Source organism: Geospiza fortis, unplaced genomic scaffold, assembly GCF_000277835.1.
Source record: "Geospiza fortis unplaced genomic scaffold, GeoFor_1.0 scaffold10, whole genome shotgun sequence".
NCBI classification, from domain to species: Eukaryota; Metazoa; Chordata; class Aves; order Passeriformes; family Thraupidae; genus Geospiza; species Geospiza fortis.
In genome coordinates, this window is record NW_005054326.1 from 5,303,909 (window position 1) to 5,331,820 (window position 27,912).

General features: G+C 47.1%; 1 protein-coding gene across 1 annotated transcript in view; it reads left to right on the top strand.

Moving 5' to 3' along the window:
- HIPK2 (homeodomain interacting protein kinase 2) overlaps positions 1–27,912 on the top strand; it is an 85,943-nt gene that overhangs the window by 40,824 nt on the left and 17,207 nt on the right. Inside the window, exons 2-10 of the mRNA XM_031057005.1 lie at positions 9,671–9,794; positions 11,866–11,985; positions 12,670–12,756; positions 14,450–14,634; positions 18,334–18,496; positions 21,035–21,254; positions 22,779–22,900; positions 27,161–27,303; positions 27,640–27,819. Of these exons, the coding sequence (XP_030912865.1) occupies positions 9,671–9,794; positions 11,866–11,985; positions 12,670–12,756; positions 14,450–14,634; positions 18,334–18,496; positions 21,035–21,254; positions 22,779–22,900; positions 27,161–27,303; positions 27,640–27,819 (1,344 nt within the window). The remainder of the gene's footprint in view (positions 1–9,670; positions 9,795–11,865; positions 11,986–12,669; positions 12,757–14,449; positions 14,635–18,333; positions 18,497–21,034; positions 21,255–22,778; positions 22,901–27,160; positions 27,304–27,639; positions 27,820–27,912) is intronic.

The following is a 27,912-nucleotide window of genomic DNA, read 5'->3' on the forward strand; positions in this document are numbered from 1 at the left end:
GGGCTTATTAGCATTTTTTTTTTTGCCTTTTGTGATTTCCAGCTCAATCACAGCAAGGACTTGCTAGGAGATTCAGGTTCAGCAAAACACATGAGTGCATGTTTAACCTGAGCTGCAGCCAGGCCCTTGCCAGGATTCGGGCATGCTTTTGCTTCAGATGATGCACTTGGTACATGCTTCCAGCAAGTAAATGTGGTGCTGCTAGAAACTCACAGAATCACTAGGTCCATCCAGACCCTGGCAGCCACATGGAAGCCCTTCCAGTGGGATGTCAAGTTCTGGTTATCTCCCCTGTGTGGTTCCTTCTCAGCGCTGCTCACCCAGGGTTTCCTGTCTCACCCTGAATGCATGGTTGCAGTTTTCTTCTCCACAGAGCCACTGGCCAGACCAGGTGCCTCGTGTCCCTTTGTTCTGTCCTTTCCTGGGACCATGCCCACCCTGCTGCTGATCTCAGATCTGTTCAGCAAAGAGCAAACAGCAACTAACAGGTATTGATGACTGAGGCCTGCTTCTTCATTTATTCACAGACAAATGTTTTAACCTGTCAGTGTTAAGAAATCATATTGATTGCAGAGATTTTGTTTTATTCCTTAGGTCTGTTAGTCAAAAGGGCAATTCCTCCTCTAATGTCTTCCTGCCATAGGCTCGGTTCCACTGTACCTTGTCCAGAAAATATTTTATTTTCAAGGCTCAGGGAAAATGATCTTTGTAAAATATAAACTATGGGAGTTTTCGTTCCCCTCTGGCTTGAGGAGGAGGAGAGTAGCTGGTAGAGAGTGGATGAGAAAGGCTTTATCTGCTATATTTTGGTTACTGCACTTTGAGTGATGGGTTTAATAATTGATAGAGCAATTTAGCAATGATCCATAATCCTGAAAGAAGCCTACGCTCCCCTCCCTTTCTGTCTCCCTCCCTTTCTCCTCCCCTTCGAGACTGACAGGCTGCTCTCAGTGGTTTTGTCTGCAAAATTTCATCCCTTGGTTTCTGTAAACAGCCTGACATGGGAGAGGGGGGGAAAAAGGCAAGTGTTTCTAAATCTTTTGTCTTGTTTCCACAAACAGCTGCACTGCTTTCTCCAGCTCTGAGCTTCAGTCATTTGTTTGCTCACATGCTCTTGCTGAAGGGAGCAGGAGGTTTTCTTTAAGGCCCTAACCTAAATGAAGTGTGTATGTACAATGTAGATAGGAGAGCAGAGAGGTGCCGAGCTCCCAGCAGGGACCCCTCCCTCCCTGTTTAAACCCAGGCTTTGTTCATGGCTGAATCCAGCTTTCTTAATCCCAAGAAAGGTGCGTAGGGATGGCAAGTGCTTGATATGTAAGTGTGGTTTACTTGAAACTCTTCCAGGATTAACCTATGGAAATTGCTTTTTCTAAGAGCCTCGTGGGTGGTGGCAAGTGAGCAGGGGGATCCTGTTGGGGTGCCTGATAGGCCTCTTTGTGACTCCGCATTTTTCAAACTGGATGCAAACCCACAGCAGCATAGGGTTGTGCACGCAGGTGCAGGGTGTGCACCCCCTTCCCGGGGATGGGGGGCTCCTGTGTGGGATGTCCACAGTAAGTGTGGGAAGAGAGGAGAAGATGAAGCAGGAAAAGGAGTCAGACATAGTGAGCAGGAGAGAAAAAGAGACAAGGTTATAGGTACTGAGTGTGTGCCGAGGCAGAGGGAGGAGAGGGAGGAGGTGCAGCCTGGCAGAAAGCCAGCTGTAAGCAAAGTCAAGTGAGATGTATTAAATTATGTTTTTCCATATGTATTACATAGATGCCAGATTGACAACAAGTTGTAATTAAGCATGACATAAAGTCAGCTATGCACAGCTGTATTATTCCTTAAAATTACAAGGGGTAAGCTCCCTTGGGGCACAGCAGAGTTTATGGATGTTCCACCATGGGAGGTCTCTAGGACAGGCTAGCTGAATGCTTGCCAGGAGCGACACAGGCATTGCTGGGATGACCAGGACTGGGGCAGGGAGGGAGTGGGTGACTTCCCTGAGGTTCAGGATAGCCCTGTCTGCCTCTGACACCATCCTCTGGAGTATTTGCACCCTTCTCAGTCAGCACCCCAGTGGAGCATGAGCAGTGGCCAGGGGTGGGTAGTCTAGTCTGCTTCTATGAGTTTGCTATTAAATACCCTTAGCTAGCAATGAGAGGCTCACAAGGCTTGGGAGAAATTGTTGAGTAACTGGCTCTCTGTTTTTAAAAGACACAACTTTGTGCATGTACATTTGATTAAAATACCTGGGGACCTGCACCTGTACCCCAAGAAACAGTCCCAGCTGTGTAGGATTTCCGCTGTGTGTTGCAGGATCTTGGTGACCTTCCTATTGAGAAATATATGATTACTGGATGTTATAGAGTTAGAGAAGTTCAGGGTACAGGAGGCCCTGGGAGGTTATTTAGTCCTACCTGGTGGTTAAGGTAGAGTCTGCCATGAGATCAAGATCAGGACTTCATTTTGCTGGGTTTCAAAAGCCTCCAAGGTTAGCAACTGCAGGGTCCCTCAGGGCAGCCTGTGCTGGTGGTTCATTTATCTGCATGGTGGAGGTGTTTTCCCCATTCCATCCCCAGAGGGATCCTCTCTTGTTTCTGTTTGCCTGTCATCTCTGCCTTCTGCTGCCCACCTGAGGGAAGAGCCTGGCACCATTTGCTCCATGTGGCAAAGGAGGAGGAGCAGGTTGCTGTCATGGACACCATGAGGTTGTTCCAGTTCACCATCCCACTGGGATCCCCATGCCATGCGTGGTGTCCAGATGTGGCTGGAGGTGGGTTACCACACTCCTTGGGTGGCTGGCCCTGTTTCAGGGATGCTGTTGGTCCTGCTGCTGCCAGGGTCTTCCTTTCTAGCACCACCAAGGTGCTCATGGCCATTCCAGCTGAGCAGTTCCCCACTGTCACCAGGGGCCAGACCTGGCATTTCTCCTGGCTGTATTTCAGAAGGTCCCTATCAAGCCATGCCCCCTGCCTGTCCACATCCCTCTGGGTGACAGCCCTGCCCTCATGTACATGGCAAGGTATGTCCAGTGTGGCATCACCCACAAACTGGGTGGGAACTCCCTCTGCCTCCTCCTCAGGTCAGGGATAAAGATGTTAAATGAGACCAGTCTGGGAGAAACCCCTGCAGTGCCTCACTGGAGGTTACCAGCCTCCAGTTTATATTTATGTCCTGTAACATAAACCATCACTGAGGGCTGAGTGGATCCAGCTTCCAGTCTTTTGAGCTGATTCAGATATTTTTTGAAGTGTTGCAGACTAATCTTGAGGGATGGACAAGAGCAATGTGAGCAGTGCACTGTTGGAGCTCCCTTCTAGTGGTGGTTGTACATGTGGCCTGGCAGCACTGGAAATGGCTCTGGTTACACCCACAGTCCTTACACCCAGAAACCAGGTGTGCCTGTGTTTGACCTGTGAAATACAGAGCCTGCTAGGAGCCCTGATGTGGCACTGTCCTTCTTTATCACTCAAACCAATAGATCCTTGTGAATAAACAGTGTACTGTGGCATTCCTCTGTGGTCCTTTCCCTCCCTCAGGAATAACCCTGTGCTGACTGGCCTCTCTGTGGTTGGAACTTTATGCTGGAATCTGAAAGGCTTAGTGTGCCTGCATATACTGGGATGAGTCTTGTCTACCAGGGCTGTCCCTTGCTCAGGGGTGCAGGAGAAATGCAGAAATCCAGCAATGAGGGTGAGCCCAGCGTTTCCCTGCTGGGTGACACGAGTGGGGCCCAGAGCTGCTCTCCTGTCCACTGCATGGGATGGGGAGTGAGCAAGCAGGAGCTGTTGGTGCTTGTAGGTGTGTCATGCTCTGGCCCTGGTGGCTGCCTTTATCACAGACACTAAAGTCTGCAGATGCCCAGCCCTGGAGCAGAGGATGGCCTTAGTCTGGGGGTCATCCATGTTTGATGTCTGCATCCCTTCCAGGTGTCTGTGTGAGTGGAGAGGTTGAGGGGTGAGGGAGACAGCAACTGTAATATTTTACTTCCAGAATATAAGCCTGTCTCCTTTTACATCCCTTCACTTAAGAAATTATTTGGAGTCCGAGAAGTGAGGAACAAAAAAAAAGGTTCTCTGTGCATTCCACCTCTATTACCTAAGAGTTAAAGGTACTCTGCATTCTACAGTACATGGCAATAAAAGGTGGACACCTCCACAAAATACAAGAGTTAAGTGAGCAGGAACGAGAAAGACTCCATAAAGATGCCAAAGAAAGGGTTCATCTGAGAGGAGGATAGAGCTCCATCACTTGAATGAAAACCCCTTTGTAAGACACACAAAGGATTCAGTTCCTTGTCCTCACGAGAGGTATCTTGGTGCATGGGCGAGCAGGAGCTCTGAGTGGGGTGAAGCCCTGGGTGTGCAGCTGGTCAGTGCATCCCTGCTTGGGCAGAGGAGCTCAGCTCCTGCCTCTCTGTCTCTGTCCAGGGCTTCCTGAGTGGACATGTGAAAGCTGCTGCTTCCCGGAGTTCAGGCTTTAGCGAGTGAGACAGGAGCTGTGTGTTCAGCTCAGAGACATCTTCACTGGGAGATGTCTCTGAGCTGAACTGTCTGCACTGTCTTCAGCTGCCCCCAACCTTCTTTTGGGAGCAGGAGCACTCTCTGCTCAAGGTGCCAGCAAGTATCAAGCTTTGAGTTATATTTTCATCTGAGGTGTATACTTTTCCATGAAGGACTCAGCTGAGACTATCACGCTTGGCCATGGGATCCTACCAGAGGTGGTAAATTATCCCTGAGGAGGGCAGTTTGCAGGGAAGTTTTAAAATTCAGAAAGAGCCCAGCTCTCTGAATCTGAGTCTGTGGAAATGAATTTTTTTGGCATCTGTTTTTAATGTCCTGTGATGTGTGGGTGAAAAAGCCAGCAAGCTAGACTGGTAATTAATTTTCCTGACAGAAACACCAGACAATGAAATTACCCTGCCACAAAGCAGGGTTGCTAAAGTAAATACTCCGCCAGCAGCAGGCCTGAGAGCAGGACGGGGTCGTGTGTGAGGTGCAAGCAAATGATGAGGTGGCACTACTGCCTCTGGGGCCCTGCAGGTGCTGCCAGCACGGGGACCCTGCTGCCCAGGGCACCAGCACCAGAGCTCTGTGGTGTACACAGGCACATTCAACTGGGCTCCAAAGGATGGGGGACTGACTGGACTCACTGCTGAGCCGAGGAGCAGGTCACCCTTTGCTGTCCAGGCAAGTGATTTGGTTGGAAATGGGTAGGGATGTGGGAAGTGGGGATGGGATGGCTGCTTTTGTCCTGGAGATAGAGGCTCTTGGCAGGGCTCTTCAGTCTTTCCCAGGCTGGTGGCAAGTGGTTTCTAAAGCTTTGGTCTATGCTGGTGAGATTTGTGTGAGCTGTAGAACCGGTTGTGCCTGTGCATGCAGAAGGGGGAGTGCCTTTTCTTGGGAGTCATCGAGGGCAGCAGCTCATGGGAGAGGAAGGACAGGAGGGCAAATTTTTTTCTGTTTTCCTTCTGTGTGTCTTGTACTGGAGGCAGGAGTTCCTGTGCCAGGAGTGCTGCAGATGTGCAGCCAAGAAATGGGCGGAGAGCAGGAACTGGGGATGTTCCTGCATGTATTGGGGTGTTTTGGCAGCTGGCTCTACTGTGTGCTGTCAGACAAGATCCCTCACCACAATCGAAAGGTTTGGTGAGTCTGTGTTTAAAAAACCTGTATTGTTGGTACAGAAAATACTTCTCTGTGCAGTCATGGAGAGATCTGCTGAAGATTTCAGCGCTCTTTGGGAGGATCTGCTGCCACGTGAATCGTCCTTCCGATTTATGATTGCAATACTTGGATGTGCACATTGTCACAGGGCATTTTCCCTTGTTACACAGTGTTAGCAGCTGCAGAAATCCCACACAAGAACTGTTTAAGACATGGAAACTGTTTTCTTTCCCTTTGGGAAAGAGAATTACACCATTTTGATTGCTGAGCTAATTCTGAGTGCTTTTAGGAAAACAAGGGTCAGTTGTGGAGTGGACTGCATGCGCATTTTAGGACCAGAGTTATTTAATGTATTCATTATCTGTAAAAAGTTCTGGACCAGTAGCGCAGTGTTTGAGCATGCAGACACCACGTACTGTCTTAGGTTAGGCTGCAGAAAAGAGCAAGGAGCATTTAAAGGACTTGATCTAGATTACAGAAAACATTATGCTGGATCAGTGCAGTACCAAAAGGCAGTAAACATTGGAAGATAGAATTATGGAGAAATAGTGCATTTTTTATGTCCTAAATTAACTGCAGCTTCTCTGGAGAAAGGACTGTGTGTCTCAGAGGATCTCCCAGATAAAACATCTGCTGAAATGCCTCGTGTCACTCCAAAAGCAAACAAAATATTAAGCTTAGGGAAGACTGGAACACGAAAGCATTCTGCAAATAGTGTAAAATAAGTCTGGGGAATATCCTTGTGTTTAACTCTTTCTAGGTCTGTTCAGCCTGTCTCCAAGCAGTCATGTCAGGAAGAGGAGTTGCAGGGTCAGGCAGTGGAAGTGGATTGAAACATCCATGGGATGGTACACTGAGAAGGCAGAAGCTGCTGCACACATGGGAGAGCAGGGCAAAGATATAAAACCAGCTTGTGATAAAGGACAGGTGATTCAGTCATTTCCATCTTCACCTCTAAACCAATCTATGTGAACACAAAGTGAGAGGTGATGAATTTAAACCTGATGAAGGAAAATCAAGCTCTAAACAACTGAGCTAAGATGCTGTTGAAAGCAGAAGGTTGCCTGTGGAACTCTGTGCCATAACATGTGATGGAAGTCAAGATCTCACCTTGTCTTAAAAAACTGACATGCTTATGCTAAGAAAGAGAGGAGTTGCATGTTAGATACCATGTGCAGAAGGATATATGCATCCATAACTGAGTATGAAGAACAATATCCACTGCAGTGGAGATTCAAAGCTATTCTGTCAGTGGACAGGTTATTTCGTTACAGAGCTCAGAGCATCCTGCCCCAAAATGCTTGGCATTGGCCATTTCAAGCAGGCAGAGCACTGCTCCTGGTGACTGCAGCTCCCTCTTTCCCACAGCAAACAGGGGGTATCTGCTGGCTGAAAATCTGGAATCCTGTGTCGTTTCCACTACCTGTTGTGCTTGAGGTGTCTTAATGACTATTTAATTAAGTTAACAAGACCTTTTTGTCTCAGGGCCACTCCCTCTCCGTGGAAAAATCACAGGGAAAAATCCTCAGCAAGGGGTGGCTGTGGTGTGTGTAAGGTACTATATCACCTAGATATAGTCTCTTCTCATAGGCATTCTCACATTGTTGGAATTCATGGAATGAGTGATGTTCTGTTTAGTTGCACTCTTTGTGTTTAAATAATGTGGACATAGATTTGTGCTTTTCTTCCCAGTAGTGAAGATGGAAAACTTCTGTGTGTAAAAAAGAAATTCTCTTCTTACTACTCCAGAAAGTGGGGCTTTCAGGTAAACCCACTTGACAGCCAAAGACTCAGGAGAAAAAAAAAATTGAGATTTTGGAACCTCAAATTCTAGGTTATCCCTTCTTGCAGGGGTCTGAAGGTGTTGGCAGCCTAAGTGTGGGGAGAGAGGAGGGGAAGTGTGTGCTGCATATGACAGCAGTGCAAGTGTTTTTTATGCACAGGGAGTTTTCCACACAAAATCATGTCGGGAATATCCCTGTAGTCCACCCCTCCACTTGAGTTAGTGGGAGGGATCTGAAGTTGAGGCGATTTGTGGCTGAGCTCTCATTAGTGACCAGGGACATTTCCTTCACAATGTGGAAGGCAGGCAGGGAGAGGCAGATGGCTTTGAATGCAGGATTTACATAGTAATGAGATTCAGGTCACCATAGCTGTCTTTTTCTCTCTGCATTTTGTCTAGGTGTCGGGTAGTGTGTAGGGATGACAGGGATGACAGAATAGGGAGGAAAGGAGGAAAATTAACCCCTTGTTCATGAGGAGAGGTTGCTGTTAGAATAAAAAGTTTGCCACAGTGGGCTAAAGAGCAGTAGGGTATGACAGTGGCATGCACAGATGAAGCTAGAAGGGGTGAAGATTTTTAAAGTTTCTGACTTGTTTTTTGTGGGAATGGCACAAAGAATTCTAACTTTAAAATCCGAGAATTTCCTGTAATTTTTACATTCTGCGTTTCTGGTTTAAGAAGTGGTTTGGGACTTTTATCATTACAAGTCCCCCCAAAACTGGGAGAGTTTGTGGACTGAAGACAGGGCATGGATTCTTGCTACAGAGTCTTTGCTTCTTTGGAAAAAAACCCACCATTTTGCTTGGTTTCTTGGCTAAAGACTTGTCTTGACATGACTATGTAATGGTGTGATTAAAACATAATATTTTCCACTGCAATTGGTAATCCTTAGTATGATCTCACTAGTGTCAGATCTTATCCTGATGACAAATGGGGAACTGGGAACCATGGGTCCTATTTCGAGCTTTGCTTGGTGGCACTTGATTTGCTCAATAGCCAACCCCAGGCATTTCCAAAATATGCATAAGGGCCTGAGAAATCCCAAGGCTATATTTAAAATGATGAAAGTTTTAAATCAGTGAGTGTTTATTTTATCTGTCTTCTGCTTTTTCTTTCTTTATAGTTAGAGGAGTATGGGCGAGTAAGTTATTCTTCCCGCTGTACATGCCATGACACCAGAAGCTGGGGCTTTAGAAGCATTGCAGGAACAGGAGAGAAACTTTAGGAGATCCTTGTATAAATAGGAACTGTGTCATATAGCTGCATGTGGACATCTAGGCAGAGGTGGGATAAATAAGGAAGGTGTTTTAGGTGTATAAGGTTTTCAGTATTTGGAAAATATTTTTGGTTCTTTCACACAGAAGTTTTTGAAACGCAGAACGTTTGGGGCACATAGGTCAGGATTCATCTTGTCTCACTTTGGCCACTGGAATTGAGCAAGTTCATTTAACCTTATCCTACAGTCCTTTTCAGCATCAGTGGGGAAGGATTCCAACCACCCCAAGGCAGTGGGACAGATTCCCCCTGGAAGGGGAGGGAGCAGAGGTGCTTTGGTGGCATCTCCTGGAGCCAGCAATAAATGCATAGCCAGAGAGCTGCTGCATTTTGGCTGTTTGGGCTGAAAGGGAAAAGGAAATCTAATCAGGTACCTGGGACAGATTGGGAAAGGAAGGCTTCTTGGCTACTTCCTCCTGATGAAAAGGCTTAGGTCTAATAGATCTAATTACATTATTTCTTTGTTTTATTGTTACAGCCATTTGTTTAAAAAGTCAGTAATCCTTTTATACCAGTCCTGTAATGATTATTTAATGTCTGGCTGTTTGTGAGCCCACGGAGCTGTGTGAACAGAGGATGCTTCACTGCAGGGGATCTGCACAGTTCTCCACAGGACAGCGAGCTGGGTCTGAGAGCCTCGAGTGGGGGCCTTGATTGGGTGCCTTCATATTCCCACTTGCTGGATGAAAGCAGTGCTAGTTCCCTTCTTTACAAAATGCTGCCAGATGTAAGGCTGTCTCTTGGCTCTGTATGGCCACAGTACTCTTCTGTAAGGCTAAATATTCACCGACTGATGTTTGGTTAGCAGGCACTGTGCCAGTGACCAGTGAGTCCCTCAGCTCTGTCACAGCAGTGACACTTGTTGGTGGCAGCTCTGTGAGTGTCACGATGGGCACCAGCTGCAAAACCCCAGCTGAGCATCTCTGCTCCCCTTGCTGATGTTTCTTGACCTCTTTCTTTGCAGAGCCCCTGAAATCATCCTCGGTTTACCCTTTTGTGAAGCAATCGATATGTGGTCATTGGGATGTGTCATTGCAGAGCTGTTCTTGGGCTGGCCCTTGTACCCAGGAGCTTCAGAGTACGATCAGGTGGGTGTGAATTGGCCCTGGGTGCTGGTAAGTGCACGCATCTTTTTCCCTTCTCTTGTCAGAGGGAGCAGATGCCAGCTTTTTCACTTTGGCTAATGATGGATCTGTGTTTTTTGCTCTCCAAAGTCAACATTGTCATTATGCACCTGGGTGTTTGTTCCAGGTAACCAGTGTGCAGCTTGGTACGCTGCCTTTTAAGACCTGGCTGCCTGAGTGAAATCTCAATCAAGAGTCAATGCTGCCATTGACTGGAGAGCTCTGTGCATGTCCCTCCTCACTGAGCAGAGCAGGCGCCCGTTCTCTGCTGTAACAGCAAGTGCAGCATAAAGCCTTATTTGTTAGAAGAAACTGCATGAACTCAGCTGCATTTCATAACCCCTTTTATGAGAGTGCATATTAAAAGCAATGACAAGAAGGAGAATGTTGGCATTGATGTAGGTTTCCAGTTAATATAAGCTGTCATCCCTTTTCTCCCTATAGGCTTTCATGCCCTTTTTGTAGTCCTAAAACCGATAATGCAGCGGCAGCTAGAGCCAGGGCTGTAGAATACTTTGCATTCCCATAGTATTCAGGCTGATCTTAGCTGTCTGAAAATGCAGCCTGAAAAGGGTCTTTTTTCTTTCAGGAAATAAATTTTTTAAAAAGGGGAAAAAAAAAGGCAGGAAAATAAATAAGATTTTCACATACTGAAATGTTTTCTTGACTTTTCTTTTGAAACCAGTATTTTTTTAATCAGAGCTCTAAAGGTAAAATTTGGCAGGGGAAATAACTTGCAGCAAAGAGCAGGGCTATTAGTGACTCTAAAGGAAATCAAATGTAGCTGAGAAACTTACAAGCATTCGAAAATCACATACCAAGCATGAAAAGTAGATTTCTTTCTCTTCCCTGTTGCTCCCCAAAAGCCATAAAACACACAGCTGGAAAAGAAATCACCATACCTTACTGGCCAGCTTAACTGCCCAGCACAAAGCTTCCTCTGGTAAAGTGTGACCAGGCTCCTGGGGAGCTGGGGAAGGGGTAGAGGCTGATCCTGGCTGGGATTGGCAGGATCCAGGTGCCTCTGAGGTGTGTGAGCTCTGATGGACCCGAGGAGCTACAGAGCTGAGCAAGCCATGCACAGTGAGCCAGGGCCTGAGTGCTTGGAAGTGATTGAAAGCACGGCTGCTTTTTGTGCTTTTATGTATTTAATGGTTTTATCCTTCTCTGTTTCTTCTCTCAAAAACCCTTTCTATTCTTCCCTAGCGTTTTCAAGAGCAGGTGACTGGTTTTAGTAGTTTTGCAGAGTTTGCAGCAATTTTTGCAGAATGAAGCCATGCAGAAGACAGGAGATGTCAAAGTTAAGGTTTTGTGTGGCACCTCAGGCATGTGTGACATTGGTCTTTAATTGTGTAATCACAGACTCTTTCTCCTTTATAAATAAATAAAAGTTTTTTCCAGAGATCCTGGAAAAAGAAATAGAGTATCTTTTAGCTGTGTGGGTGCCAATGAGGTCATGCTTGTGGATGCAACCCAAATAACGTCATGTAGTCAGTAGAGACAAGTACTTTCCATACCATGAGGGTGTCAGTTGGTTTGAGCGTATATTTCACCTTAGTTCAAAGGCAGTCGCTTCATAATCCTCTGCTTGGAACTTCAGGCTGCTCCTAAGACAGGCTGTGTGCTCAGGTGGGAGAAAAATGGCAGAAGTTAGAGAGCAAATATCAAATTGCTGAAATGACTTCCTGGAGAGGAGAGGGTGCAGAGTGTTGAGACATCCCATTGAAATCACTGTGTGGGTCCTTCTCTTTGAACTTTAAAAATTTAGGAACTTTCCTCTTTTCATCCTTAGGCCTTGTGGGAGTGCACTCTAAGGGTGAGTTTTCAGTGATGTATGTGATAAATGGAGGGAATTCCATTCAGAAATACTCTTCCTCTCATTCCTTGCACTGAGTTTTTTAGGGTGAAGTTTCTCTACATTGGTACATCTTTTTTTGTCTGTTCTGTTGGTTCAAAATGCCTCCTGAGCTCCTTCAAGGAAGACTCCCAGAGATCTCCACAGGATGAACAGTGACCTCTCGTCCTTCTCTTGCAGATTCGCTACATCTCACAGACGCAGGGCTTACCAGCAGAGTACTTGTTAAGTGCAGGGACAAAGACAACGAGGTTTTTCAACAGGGATACAGACTCACCATATCCCTTGTGGAGGCTGAAGGTAGGTAGACATTCCCTTGCTTCTTTTACCTTGCAGTTGTTGGTTGGAAGTGAGGGGACACTCAGGTCACCTCAGAGCCTAAGTTTCTGCTTTTTGCAGTGCAGCATGCACAGAGGAGTGGGTACTGCCCAAGGTAAAACTGGCATCCCCAAAATTTGGAGCCTATAATACACCTGTTTGACATTGTAGGAAATTTAAGTCCAGAGTTGACCTGGAAATCTCCAAGTAGTCAATGATTTGGTGTGTAGTGGGCAGACTTTGCTCTGATATCTAACTCATTGTGGGGGGGTAAAAATGGCAAGCATTTTAATTCTGCAGTCAAAACCTCCTGGAAAGCAGGTGAGCCCTGAGTGTCCTGTGCCAGTGGGTTTGGCTGCATGCTGTCCCCAAGGAGAGAGGCCAGTGGGCATCTGGCTGGGATGGGATGCTGTACCTCAACCCCAGGGTGGATGTAAGAGACCCACCATAGTTGGGAGGACCCTCAGAAGTGAAACAGAAGAGATAAATCAACTTGTGACATAAAAGATGTCCCATAACCATGGTGGAGATGGTGTAAATGGTGTCTGGTCAGGCAAGAGAGGCATGATGGTCCCTGATGAGGACAGGATGAGGTGGGAAGTGGCACATAATGTGCAGCTGGTTGCAGGGCAGTGTTGGTCAATGCCTGTGTCCTGTTTTGAGCAGACGCCAGATGATCATGAGGCAGAGACGGGGATTAAGTCAAAGGAGGCAAGAAAGTATATTTTCAACTGTTTGGATGATATGGCACAGGTAAGAGCATTGGTGAGTAACCAGCAAGACTGTTCACATGCTTTCCAGCAACACTAACAAAAGGAATTATGGAAGTTCTCTGTGTATCCTATTTTGGGGCCAGCTCTTGAAAAATACCAGGATTATGCCTACCAAATGCGCTGTTACGTGCTGCTTTGTAGGAGTGACTGCACACAGGGGTATGTGTGTTGTAGTAAAACAAGCCTTGGAAAGTGGCTAAGGCACATCTGAGTGCTGAAATCCTGCATTTTTTTTGTCTCTCCAGTGCTCTTCTTTATGACCACTGGCAAATCACTTGCTTTCTCTGTGCTTTAATATTTCAATTTGTTAAAGGGTGACAGTGGAAATATTCACCATGGCCACAGAAGAGTGTGCTTGCTGTAAAACGTGGCTGGCAGGGGGACAAATGGGAGGTACTAATTCCCTGTGTCAGTTCCATGTCGTTGTGAGAGCAAATCCCAGCATAACCACCCCTGTGACAGGAGTTTGTGATGACAAACCAGTGTGCTAAACTGGCCCAACACTAGCACCAAACTGGAGTTTGTGCGAGCAAGGTCTAGACATCGTAGCAAGTAAAATGTGTAAGCATGCAGGAAGGGAGGACTGGAATCTGAGGAGACTGGACAATTAATGAAATAATATAACAAGTCTTTTTCTCATAAACCTACTGACAATTTTAATGTGGTTTATATATATTTTTTTGCTCATAGGACACATAGATAAGTATGTGATGGCACAGTATATGATAAATACTGTGATTATCAGAGCTTGCCTGCTACCACATGGATGGAAGCTGTTCATCCTCAGTGGAGGGTGACTAAGTGTTTCATTAGCCACTGACCCAGGCGAGCTGAACCCTTAAGAGTCTGTCTGGAGCTGTGACATGCACCAGCCAGATGAGTGGCCACCACGGAGCCTGGCGTGGTGTAGGAGCATCGAGGGGTAGGACGGACGGAGACGAGAGATCTCTGCAGCCAGGTCATGGAACTTGCTGTTTATTGCAGAGGGCCTGGGTGCCAGGGCCCTGCTTGGAGCTGCCAGCCACAGCTCAGAGCAGGCCCGAGAGAGGAGAGGGGGAGAGAGAGTTAGAGGGAAACAGCGTAAGAGGGGCAAGAGAGCAAAAGCATAAGAGAGTAAAAGTGGTAAGAGCACGAAGTTCCTGTTACAATACAATAGATCTTCTGTGTTGAATATTCTGATTTTCACTAACTAATCTAGTACAATATACAAATCCTATAGCATTTACATACAGCCTATAAGAATCACATTACCATAGTATGTTACATTTTAAACCCTAAAAACTCCTCTTTGGACCCCTTCTGCAAAGCTAGTAGGGTCTGCTCTGACCCTTGGACCTGTCTGCAAGCAGAGAGTCTTGTTTCATCAAAAGGGGATTACCTTCAGTCCAGCCACACCATTGTTTTCCAGCTGTTCAGTAACTAAGGTATCTCAGAGCTTGCTTTCATTTCAATCTCGCTTATAGTTTCCATATTCTCAAAATCTTTTGCCAGACAATCAAATTTATAAGGCTTTCTTGTTTCATCTTTCCCAACAGCGTGGCTCTTCAGCAGGCGCTCCTTTGGACAGGGAGGCTCTCAGGGTGTGTGCTCCAAGGAGGAGTGAACACATTTTGCTGGAGACCTGACCATCTGCTCTTCCCCTTCCGCACTCACTGCTGTCCCTTCTCCTTCAGGTGAACATGACAACGGATTTGGAGGGCAGCGACATGTTGGTGGAGAAGGCAGACCGGCGGGAGTTCATAGATCTGCTGAAGAAGATGCTGACGATAGACGCGGATAAGAGGATAACCCCCATTGAAACTCTGAGCCACCCTTTTGTCACCATGACACACTTGCTCGACTTCCCTCACAGCACACAGTATGTGGCTTTTGTTCCCCTCGGGTTTTGAATGGAGGGGTGAAAAGGAGAGCTGGTTGTGGTGGAGACCAAATGTATCTGAGGGGTTTTGTTAAGGTGTTTAATCCCTAAGTTTTAATCTTTTCCTGCTTAGAAGAAAAAGATGATTGCCAACTCAAGGTTGCAAGAATTGTGTTGTAGGTGCTTGGCATTTAAAACGCTGCAGTGTGTGCTACATTAATTATGTAAATATTCAGTAATTACATATTTTTGCATTAAAATGCAGGAGAAATTATGCAATTAGTGCTGAAAGTATCAGTCTATTTCAAAGTAATATAGTCCTGATTGTTACTGGAGTAATCAACCTTATCTGCAGTGGGGAGCCGACCCTTCCTCCCAGAACCTTCCCATCGTGCCAGGAGTCAGCTTGGGGCTGTTTGCTTTCTAAGGGAAGAGCTGATCTGCAGCAGGCTGTTTTACAGGGATAAGCACCAGGATGAGGAGTTCAAATTTCAGCTTGGTTGTTGTCCGCCTGTGTCACCTTAAATACCACATTCTGACCTCATCTGACACATGTAGAATGAGGACGGGCTCCACTGATGGAGATGAGAAGTCACATCTTCAAGCCTGACTGCACTTCTCCTAAGGCTGCACCACAGAGCACAGCAGCCTGAAATGCAGGATACCTGTCCTCAGCCCACTGCCCATGTCCAGTTCACTCAGGGACAGGCTTCTCAGGTGTAAGTGGAGAAGGCAGACACATAGTGGGAGTTTTACAAAGCATTCAGGACACTTGGCTTTGAACGTCCTGCTTTACAGCACTTAGCAGATCCAGGTGCTTTCACAGGCTGTCCCTTCCCCTTGACAGGAGAACAATTATTGGCACAGTGCTGTACTTTCATTGGGTGCTATTTGCATGAGTGTTTTAAAGGCTGTCAGGAGCTCAGGTGCAAAATTAAAGGGGGCTGCTTGAAGAGTTGCAGAGCAGCAGGTAACTGTGTCAGCTCCCCTGCCTGTATGGGTGGCTGCAGTATTTTGAGTTTGTTTAAGGTAGCTTTCCCTCTTTGAAGGAGTTGTAGCTGCCTTTTTGTTACATTTATCACAAGATAAGAGCATCTGCTTACCAGAAGGTAGTGGGTGCACGATCTGTGTAGACCCAGACTTAGCCTGCACAGCCATCTTTGAGCATTGTTACCTATAAATAGATAGCAAGTGATAAATGAAAACAGGATGGGACATGATTGTGCTAAACAGGAAAGAAGTAAAGTTTCATATAAAAAAAATTCATTAATAAAATATGCCAGCAAAAATACTGAGTGAGCATCATAGACAAAAGTCTTTTAATTTGCAACAGTCCTTCTGACTGTGCAACAGCTGATTGTGTAAGATAGGAGAGATTCGTGAGCTAATGCATTGCCGTCAGAAATCTTTCCACTAACGCAACAGTCTATAACCACATCTTCATTTTTGAAGTGCTCACTTGTGGCTCAGGCAAAGCCCCAGAAAGATTGAAAATATCATTGGGGCCAACAGCAGTGAGAATTTTAGCCAAATAAAGAATTCAGCATCACGTCTCTGAATACCAAGTGTGTGCCAGCTGGGTGTGTAACCCCACAAGCCCCTCCACGCTGGAAACAGTGACTGGCAAAGGGAGCAATAAGCTGTAACCAGCATGGCAAGTGGATGGAGCTTTTGTCTGTGATTACTTGTGCTTTGGAGAATAGAAACTTCAAAGCCTTGAAAGATGCAGGGAGCTATAATCTCTCTTGGAAATAAATTGGGCAGCAGAAAAAGTGAGAATATATGGGAGCTGTAGCTTCTGGAAGGAATCTCTGCTGTGGCACGTTTCAGAGAGGCTGCAAGTTCAAGCAGTGCAAGAGGGGCTGTTCTGCTTTCTTACAAGCAGACAGCAAAGGGAGCCTAGCTTCCCATTTCACATATTTAACTTCCTGGCTCTTAAATTGCTGAGTTCTCCTCAGACTTTGTCTGTTTTGCTTTGTCCCTGCTGGTTTTTTCTCCCACCTTTTTTTAAAGTAAAGCCAGAGAACTTGCTGTTGAATTTGTAGAGCTTACGTCTTGTTAGATTAAACCATTTGGTGACATACACTATTCAGCATGTACAGAACCCATACTCCTTCCAGGGCTTTCTTCTTTGTGGAGGGAGAATCATATTCACACTTGACTGAAAAGAAGTGATCCAATAGCCTTCTGTATTTATTTGATGAGTGTTTGATTTTGTTGGATATTCTGTGACCAACAGGTATGGTTCTGGAAGTGAATGCACATAATGGGCAGCTGTGCACAGTGTCCTGAGCCTGGCTTGTCTGCAGGTTGTTTATGGCCCAGATCCAGTTACCAAGATATTACTTGTAGGATAAGAGAGGTGACCATTTGAGTAAGAGACAAGACAGGGATAAAAAGATCTAGGTCCTCTTCATCAACCTTAGGGATCATTTAAGGTTGTTCCTTTTGAAGGGACACTGTTTCTTAAAAGTGATGTGAGGATATACCCCCTACCTCCAGCAGTTCAGCTCGTTACAAAACAGTCAGCATACAGCTGATTTTCACTGCTTGGAATTCCTCTTTCCTCATGTTGGGATAATGGAAATAAAATGAATGCCTTTATACTTTCTGAGGTTGTGTTTCAGACTCTGAGGTCACATTTGTAAAAACAGTTATAGTGGAAGAATTGTGGAAAACCTGTATTGGTTTTCAGATATCAGAAGTGAGATTGTACTAAAAAATACAGTGTTGCCCAGGTTGACTGTGTTGCTGGTTCTTAACCTCTGTATGCTTTGGTATTCTAATTAATGAAATATGGACAGTTTAATAATCTACCAGATGCCTGCTGTGCTCTAGCAGTGTAGAGAGCATTTAATCTCCTTTACTGGGGCACAAAATAGGATACTTCTCAAAATTTCCATTGCTATATCAATAACATTTAAGGGAAAGTCAGTGTAGAGGAAGAAGCTGTAATCATTCCCCCAGAGATCCAGTTCTCTGTGTGAGATAACCTCAGAACCAGATTCCCTCAGGGCATTGAGGAATTTGCTTTGGAATAACTTTTTGATATTAATTGTCCCATTGACTGCAAGAGGAGATGTCATGCTGCAAGATAAGCATCTGCACAGGCGTTTAGCCAGACAGGGGCAATGTTTTAGCTGCTTAGCTGGACTCAGCTCTTGGTGAACACCTATTTAAAAGGAACAAGGATGACTTTTTTAGGGCATCTCAGTGATCAAGAACAGTACAATTCTTCCTCGCAAAAGGCACGTAAAACTATCTTTATGCTTACACTGAAGCAAAAAGCATGAGTTTTCTTTTCCTCTCAGGCTCCATCATCATGGGAAAAAAAATAGCAAGAAAGAAAGAAACTGTCTCTTTCAGTCTTTTAATATAGCCACTTTGTATTTCTTGCCCTGTCCCCTAAAGAGCAACCAGTTTGCTTACTTTTGTCGCCTGTATTGCAGTGCAGAGACCCGTGGGAGCACCCCAGAGTCCCAGGGCAGCTGCTCTCATCTTGGCCTTCTTCAGTGCAGTGTTACTCTGACTCTCACCGGTTGAGAGAGACCTGCATAAAATAGCAAAGGGCTTTAAGAGCCTAGAAAGTGCTAAGCCTGCCGTGGAGACCTATTGCAGGGCCACGGTGATGAACTGTAACCTGTGTGAGTCGCTTGGTTGATTTTTCTGTGCCTTCCTTGCCCCCCTTTCCCCGCGCAGTGTCAAGTCCTGCTTCCAGAACATGGAGATTTGCAAGCGGCGGGTGAACATGTACGACACGGTGAACCAGAGCAAGACACCATTCATCACCCACGTGGCCCCAAGTACATCGACCAACCTGACCATGACTTTTAACAACCAGCTCAACACAGTGCACAACCAGGTGAGGACATCAATCACAAGCAGCCAGTGCTTGAAACATTTATGTCAGGAGGGCCTAGAAGATGAAAAGCAAAGTAACATCCCATTTAACATGCCTGCCAAGAGATGGTGCCTTTCTACTCTCCTTCCTCTGCTCTTGTCCTCATTCTCTTTTCTTCAGGCAAGCAGTAATCTTGTGACATTTTGTGTGACGGTGAAATGTTGCCCTCGTTGTTTATGTTGTTGTTGGGGTGATAAATCCTGCTTACTTGGGAGGTTGCTATGGGGAAAAGCTCATTAGTCCCTTAATGCAGCGAGCAGTACTTCAGTCCCTGGGTCAGGCAGAAGTATTTGTGATCTTACAGCTCTTCTTCAAATTGGCATTGAAGTAAAATGAATTAAAACCCTCTGTAACAGACACAGCACTGTAACTGATCAACAGGAAAGAAGAGTTTAGTGATAATATGCATTCTTATCTCTCATTGCTTTTACTCCAGGGGCCGCAGTTGATGTGGGGACCATGTTCATGTGCCCCCACTGTGAACACATTGCACTCCAGTTTGGTGGGCTCTGGCTTTATAATCATGCTTTGTATTAGTCTTATTTGCCCCAGTGTTGGGGGTGCTGCATTAACAGATTTTATGTGGCTAGGTTGTTTGCTGTGGTACTGTATCACAGTGAAGGGAAACTCCAGGGAGAGCACTCTAGGAGACTGAAGCTCATGAAGTAGCTGCTGCTTTGAAGCCTTTTGGGAACATGCTGCTCAAGATTCACTCTAGAGATTGCAGGTGGCATTATGGAAATGGTGTTTGGAAAGGAAGGGAGCTAAAGGAGTCTGTGTAGATGTGCAGGATGCTCCTGTGTCAGTGAGAAAACCAGACTTCTTGACTCAGGTCTTGATACGTGTGATCACAGAAGGTCTTTTGAAACGATTCAGGCAGGCACAGACAGAGGTAGGTCATGACTTGGTGTGGGAAGATACTAGTTACAAACACCAGTTCCTTTTCTAGGCTGTTTCTGAGATGCTGACTAAAGAAATGCATGCTATGTGCTCTCCTAGGCCCCAACTGCAGGGCAGAGACACTGCTTGTACCACAGTTACTTGTAGGAAAGGCAGACTTGCTTTCATTTTCTCTCATTTCACTTGATACTAAGATCAGCTGTTGGCTGAGGAGATCCATGGTCATTTCTGAATTCTCCTAAGGGGTGTGTGTGCTGAGCAGAACCAGTATGCCCAATGTTCCTAGAATTGGCAGAAATATTTCCAGGAAGGGTGTTTTAATTTGAACAAGGTCTAAGCCTTTCACAATTCTCTTCAACATACCACTTGTCTTGGCTTTCTTTTGTTTCCTACCTCCGCAAAATATCTGGGGATTGCCTCCTTCCAGTTATGGCTTCTGAGATTCCAAGTTTGGGAGCTGCTGTGGTTGCTGCTCAGTGTGTTGCACAGGACAGCAGATTGCACTGCACAGCCCCTGCCCTGAGAGAAGAGGAGGAGGAGGAAATAACTTGTTGTCACATCCTTTATGGCTGTGGCAGTGCAGTACAGGTCCAGTGGCAACCAGTGCAGTGCAAAATGCTTAGTCTGCTCTCTCCTGCACCTTGATCAAAGCCTCCTCCTGGGTTCATACATTCACCATAAGAAAGTGCTGTCTGACCTATCTCCAGCAGTGTTGCTGGCATGTTTTACAAAGGGGAAGGATGTGCTCTGGTCTGGGAGTGTGGTAGTGTCTGGCTCCCTAGGCATGCATGCTAAGAACATCAATTTGGAGCAGTGGCAGAGCTGGTTAGTTGCCTGCAACTGTTAGACTCAGTCCAAATAAAAAAAGAAAAAAAAATGTCTTCAGATTTCTAGACTTTTGCAGAACTCTGGACTGATTTTCTTGGCTTTGAAACGTCCCCAAATGGAGTTTCTGCTCTAAGAGATTTTAAAGACGATTCGAGTGAAGTTTGGACTTTGCGAGTATTAGCATTACCTCCTGTTCTGCCTTCTGATTACTTCAAATTCCAAACATAATTCAAGGGGCATGTGCCATCTTAGATACAAGGTATCTAAGGGGAAAGGCCAGAATGGATTTTCCCTCTCAGGATGAGATTTCACAGGGCATGGAGTTGCTGAGTCTATTTTACCTAAGAAATGTGAGTAGCTTCTGGAGCTAGGTACATGACAAGTGAACAGTGTGATTCGTGGATAGCAACATTTTCTGAGCCCATCTTCCTCCTGCTGCAAATCAGAGGCAGTTGGGTGAGAGATGGGGCTGCAGCTCTGCTGTAGGGGATGTGCTGGGTCTCTGGGCAGTATGGCTGGAGGTCCCATGGCATGGTACGGCAGTGGCACACTTGGGCAGATTGTGATCCTTCCCCCAGCACTGCCCTTGTCTCTTTACTCCTCAGTGTCCTGTTCTACCCCTTGTTTGCTGTTTTGGTTTGGTTTTTATTTTATCTTACACTACTTTACTTTATTACTTTTTTGGATTTTGCTTCTTCCAGCCTACCCATCTCCCTCATTTTTTGTTTGTTTTTTTTTGTTTGTTTGTTTTAATTCCCGTCATTCCTTTAGACCACCAACCTGGCTCCCACCTCCTCCAGTGCCACTATTTCCTTAGCCAACCCCGAGGTCTCCATACTAAATTACCAATCTGCACTCTACCAGCCCTCAGCGGCGTCCATGGCTGCGGTGGCCCAGCGGAGCATGCCCCTGCAGACGGGAACAGCGCAGATCTGTGCCCGGCCAGACCCCTTACAGCAAGCCCTCATCGTCTGCCCTCCAGGCTTCCAAGGTAAGGGACAGCCTCACCAGGCCTTGGCCTGCTCCTTCGTCCAGCTCTTGTTGGAAATGAGTTTCCTCAGTGCAGCTCATGTGGCAGGAAAAAGAGCTGGACCAGTAAATCAGAGCAGAGAGGTTGTTTCAGCGTTGGCAGAGGATCTTGCAGGCACCTCTAACATCCTGAGTTGGAGGCAGCTGATACTGAGAAGGGGCTGGGGGGAATGTGTGGTACTTGTCATCCTTTGCCCTGCATAAAGTTTAAGGCTCTTCTGCCATACTTTGGTAAACTTGAAAGCTTTCCCACACAATACCAGTAAATCAGTACATATGTATGTAATGGGTCATACTGTCACTTCTCAGTGACTCCACTGCTAAAAGGGGAACTCGGGAGGGTAATGCAGCAGGCAGTGTGGTGCTGGTGGATTTGAGAGTTCTCCCCCATAACAGCTTCCATGACCATTTATGAGGACAATTCCCTCAGCTCCAGTCCTGCTGCAAGCAGCTCTGCCTGTGTATACTAGTGGTAGGAACTATTGTCAGACAACTTGGGAGATGCTCAGTTTTAACCACTTGTCCTTCTGTTAACTTTACATGCTGTTGCAATTTGGGAAAACTTGCCAAGTGTCTGTAGGAAGTGGTCTAAATAGACCTCAGTTCAGCTGGTGCAACTTCTGCTCTTCATATCTACAAGCCTGTCTGTGCATTAGTCTCCAGGCACTTGTTAAATGTTCTGCAAGATTATCAAAGCTCTCTTGAACTAGAGAAGTTTAGCTAGACCTCTTCAGCGTAGTTAAAATGCATCTCAAGGGTTTGACTTCAGAAGTGGAGGATGTAAGAGACCATCCTCAGCTTGCTACTTTGAGAAGGCTCCAAAGTAGAGGAGGCAGCACAGGCTGTGCCATGCACTGAGGTGCTGGAGAGGGAAGCTTCCTCCAGCTCAGGTTAATGTGGGGCTCAGCCAGCAGTGATTGGAGTTTGGGGTATGCTAGGGCCTTTCAAATATGAGTCCCAAGAAACTGTGCTAGAGAAAATCATCTGTCCCCATCAAGGCTGAGGGAGTATGGAGTTCTGGATTCCCATCCCACTTGGATGTAAAGAGCATTCTCATATAACAAGGGGTTTTGGCTGATACAGACTGTTTCTTGTTGTTAAACCAGAGAATATGTGGAAGAGAAGCCATTCACTCCCCCCTTTTTTTTTTACCTGTGCACGTTGTATTGCACTATTTCCCATGTGCTTGAGGTACCCTAAAATACAAACTCAGCTAATCCCTTACTGCCTTTGGAAGTGTCTTTTCTGCACCTTTATACCCATATCATTTTTGTGAACATTTGATGGACATCTTTGGGCTGGGGTGGAACAGGTGGCACTCTGATACCTGATTATTCAGAGGAACTGAACATTGCAATTTAAGTGGACTGAACATTGCCATTTAAGTGGACATCAGGGAGTGCCTTGAGGCTCCTCTGAGAGCCAGCCCCTGTTGCTGGCAGTGCTGCTGGTGGCTCATGCTGTCCCTTGTGTGCTGCTGGAACAGGGTTACAAGCGTCCCCTTCGAAGCACGCCGGGTACTCGGTGCGGATGGAGAACGCCGTCCCCATTGTCACCCAGGCTCCTGGGGCCCAGCCTCTTCAGATCCAGCCAGGACTCCTCGCACAGGTAAGGAATGCAAAAGGCACTGAGCTCAGCAGGTATTTACTGTGTTGTTTGGCTCTTGGAGGCTGAGGAGAGAAGCTTTCTCTAAGGGCCTTCTGTGGTGCAGTTTGGAGACTTGGGCAGCTGTATATGGGTCTGCAGCTTTCTCTGAAATGTCAAAATCTCCCCCAGCCTATTGTTCAGCTCAAAGACTGTGTCAGAGTTGCAAAAGCCACTGGAAAAACCCTTTTTCTTTCTGCTTTTCTACTGAAATCAGTGGGAGAGCCTCAGGGAAAGCAGTGTCAGGCCTCTGCTGAGAAGGAACCTATAATAACATCCTGCATCCTCCTGAACTCGAAATCTTAGGGGTAGTTTGCAGCCAGGTGCACCAGTTTGCACCAGCCACTGGTGAATTGCATGCTGCTGATAAATACATTTCATGCTTTAAGTTTTCACCATTCTGTTTTCTGGGGACCCCTGCTCGTGAGGTATGAGAGAGATGTAGGAGGCAGAGGCAAGGGCCCCACACTCAAGGAGCTCTCCTTGTCAACAGTTCTTATTGGTACAATTCTCTAAAATGTTCTCACAGGAAAAGCATGGTTCCTCCTAAAAAAACCCCAAACAGGAATGGTATTACTGATTACATGCACATCCTCAAGGGGTTACCCCAGCTTCTCAAACCAGAGGAGCAGTTCATTCCTCCTTCTGCAGGCTTCAGTGAATGTGCCTCAACTGTTTTTGAGCTGGCACCGTGGTACCTCTGCTGATACCAGCTAGGGAAAAAAAAAACCACCTAGCATACTTAAAACTAAGTTGTGCAAGCTGGAAAAGATGACCAGCTAGTTACAAAGGCACATCTCTGTCTCAGGCTTGTTTGATCTGCCATGCCAGCACATTCATATGCAGTCAGGAACCAGCAGACTTCAGGGTTTATTCCTGTGTGTTGCACTGCTGGGGTAAGACTGTTAGTGCTCTTGCCTTCCTTTGCCAGCTGCCAGTCACACTTATCTGGTAAAGACAGATCAAAATGCAACTTGCAGCCTGTGCGATTTCCATCAGCCCTGCCCCTTCCCAATAGCAGAGCCTTTGTCAGAGGGCTGTCTGAAACATCAAACCAATCTCTGCTGCAGCCTGTTGTAACAACTGACATGGGCCACCTCCCTTGTTTGGTGGGAAAGAAGAGCCTAAGAGGCAGGGAGACAAAAGCCATGGCAAAGCAGGGAGCAGTCTGTGCAGGCTCAGTGGCTGGCACCTCTTGCTTGTGCAAGAAGGCAGTGAGTGAAGGAGGCCACAGAGCTAGCTTTACATGCCCCCTCCATTCTGCCATGCCTTCTGTGGTGTGCTGACCTTTGGGGCTTGAAAGGGTGAGGGCTGGATCTGAAACATCTCAAAGACAGCAGGATCCTGAAAGATCTCAGTACCTCCTGCTCCTTCTTTCTTCTCGTGGTGGCTTTGCTGGGTTCTATGCAAGTGAGGAATGTTTGGTAGTAAAGCTCCTCCTGAGCACCCTCCTGCCCACAGGTCACCAATTTCTGTGCCACGTGAACACCTGTTTCATGGGCATCCCATTTCATACTTTCTACTGACATTTCATTCACTGTCCCAAAGGGAAATTCTGGCTGTTTCTGAGAAACACTCCTCACTTGCACAGACTTTTAATTTTTGATGTAATAAGAGAGAGGAGATGTGCCTGTTGCTGTGCCCGTTTGTCTCGCGCGGTGAGAAACACGAGCTGTCTCTGAAGGCAGGGTGCTCTGATTGATGCCCCTGGCATCTGGTGTCCATGGGCCTCGCTCGGTTTGGGCTGAGCAGCTGGTCTGATAAACAAATCTGTACCCAGTTCCAGTTTCCTGAATGGAAAAACACAGCTTCTTTGTGATGCATTGTAGTCACATCTGATCTTGGCGGCTGCGTGTCGCTCTCCCAGCAGAGAGCTGTTCCTCTCATGCACAGCTGCTTATCTAATGCTCTTCAGCCTGGGCCGTGCAACTGTGAGAGGGACTGGCCCCAGCAGAGAGTGCAGCGCCTCCAGAGCCCCCTTCTGTCTGTCCCCTGCTTTATTTGTCCCACGGGTGAGGCATGGTGCTGCTCCTTGTGCTCCCAGCACTGTGGGGTACTGTCAGGCTTTCTCCCCACGTGCCCAGCACGTGGCACAGGTTTCTGTTTGCACTCCTCAGAGTGCCTGTGGCTGGTAAAGCCTTACTGCATCCCAGTGCAGCTGGCATGCACTTCTCCCTGTGCATTTTGTGCAGGACCAGATGGCCCAGATGAGGGACAGAGGGATGCAGGGCAGGAGGCACTGACAGAGCTTGAGCATCGTGTCTGGCAGCTGTGTGTCTGCAGCCTGTGGCATGGAGCTAGGCAGAGCAAGCAGCCTGCAAGATGCAGGGTCGGTGGCTAAAGTAACTTGCTTGTAACTTCTCTGGGTCTCTTCATCCTCTCAAGCAAATGTGGTCCACATATTGTATGCACAGAGACCAGTGAAAGGAGACTGATCCTGTCTTTACTCACAGCTTCCTGCAGCTTCAGATCTCAAAAAAACAAAGCTGTACATTTTCCAGCAGGCTTCCATGGTGTGACCCAGAACTGTCCCCTGCCCTTGAATAACACCCTGGATTCTTGATTTTCTCTCCTTTTAACTCCTTCCCACAGCACTTCCTCCAGAGGTCCTGCCACTGGCTTTCAAAATGTTATTCCATTAGTTGTTCCTGCTCTGTGTCTGGAGTACGATCTTGGTCCCTCCAGGGGACCCACAGCTCCTGAGGACAAGGGCCAGAGCATTGCTTCACCACCCCACCAACATTTCATAGTAATGCAGTGACTGGGAACAGGCTGCAGCTGCCAGGACAAGCCTTCCATGTGTAAGCACAGCACACAGGGCTGGTGGATCAGCCTAGACAAGTCTTATCTGCAGATTAAATGATTCAGTGATCCTTACCTAATAAGTGAGGAATTTGTGCCTAGGCCCTGACACTGCATCTAAATTTATGCACTGCAGTCGGACAAGGAGCTTAGATTTGTTCATTCCCTTCCTGAAAAGGGAGGAAACAGTTTTGTCTGCAAGTAAATCCAGGTGGTCCCCTGGGATTGACTTCAACAGTAGTTCAGTCTCCTCTTTTAAAGCAAAGCTGAGGTAAAAAAAGGAAAGAGAATAATAAGAAGGCTCTTTTCCTCTCTGATCTTTTTGTGCCTTTGCCTCATCCTTTTACCTTCTCCAAGCATCACCAGTCCATGGCTGTGGCTCCCTAGATGAAGGGCTCTCAGGAGCCTTGTGACTCTCCATCCTTTGCAGATGTTGCTGAGAGGCCTCACTATAGCAGCCTTTTCATGTAACTCAGCAACACAAAAAGTTACAAGATGATCAAACTTAGGAGTAGAATTGGGGAAAAAACGTTTTTCTGCGGGGTGGATTGTTCTGGGGTTTGTGTTACTGGGGGACAGGAGGGAATGATGGGGACAGTTAACGTGATCCTTGTGAGGGTGGGGAAGGGGTTAAATGCATGCCTGGAAGAAGTCTCCCCTCCAATTTAGCCTCCTTAGAGCAGTAAGATAGCACAGGTCCAGTACAGTAGTGCAGGTTGGGAGTAAGGTGGGCTGTAGTTGGTATGCCTGAGTTCCTCAGCCCAGCAGCAAAAACCTTCCAGAGCCACATTCAGGCAGCACATAGCTAAGAAAGTTTCCCATTTCCAAAAAAACAATCATCTGACTTGCATGGAGTCACTGGAGCAGGACAACCTGAGTCATGCCTGTGGCAGCACAGCTGGAGGGGTGATTGCAAGCAGAATGATGGCTCAGCTCAAAGGGCTGAGAGATTTTCCACCCTCTAAGAGGGGGGGAAAAAGTTGGAGAACACATGGAGAGGACAGGTATGCAATGTGTAGCTGTGCATTACTTGAGAAAGTAAGCTGGCTGTATAGAAAGGGAAAATTAACAATGGAGCCATAGTGTCCAGCTGGCCCAGAGAGTCAAAATTAGAAGGTGCTAAAAAATTTGATGTTTGGTTTGAAATGCCAACAAATTTTGATCCCTTCCATTCCCTGTTTAACCTAAAACACAGCTGCTGCTTTGTATGGCATGGATTTTTTTTTTGCCCCCTCCTTTGCATTCTCTGTATTTATAACTATTCCTGCTTATACTGTGGTTTCCTAACAGTGACTGAAAGGCGGTAAGAGCTGTGTAGCATGACCATGATCATTATTAGAGGCCCTAGCTGAGTGTGGACCATCTCTCATGTTCAGTGCTCAATGCCTTTTGCTAAGGAATTGCTTTCCCTCTGTCTGGCAGCAAGCGTGGCCCAGTGGCACTCAGCAGATCCTGCTCCCTCCTGCCTGGCAGCAGCTGACCGGGGTGGCCACCCACACTTCTGTCCAGCACGCCACCGTCATCCCAGAGTCCATGGCAGGCACCCAGCCGCTGGCAGACTGGAGGTAAACTGGGGAGGCTTGGAGGAGCCCTGAAGTACCCACAGGTGCTGGAGGAGCCATGAGGGCTGGGGTCTTGCTGGGCTACAGAGCTGAGGGGAGAAGGGCAGCAGCCTGTGATATCACTGTCTGACAGCTATGGGAGACTTCTCTGCTCCATGCCCTTGGAGTGGAATGCTGTGCCCACACCACTCCTTCAGTCTGTTCCCTGGGGAGAATGCTCCGTTCTGGGAAGGCTGTGAACCCTGGAGGAGAGGGCACCTCAGTGAAGGGTGGTGGGAGGCTGTGTGGAGGAGCCTGCCGGTTGCAATCTCACCGTGTGCCCGTGTCCCCGCTGTGCAGGAACACGCACGCCCACGGCAGCCACTACAACCCCATCATGCAGCAGCCCACGCTGCTGGCCAGCCACGTGGCCCTGCCCGCCGCCCAGCCCGTCAACGTGGGCGTCGCTCACGTCATGCGCCAGCCGCCCGCCGCCGCTGCCTCCGCCAGGAAGAGCAAGCAGCACCAGTCGGCTCCACGGTGAGTGCCGGGGCTCCCAGCCCGGCCCCTTCTGACCTGCTGGCAACAGGGGTGCTCGCTGACACCTGTGGGGCAAAACAGGTTTAGTTCCAC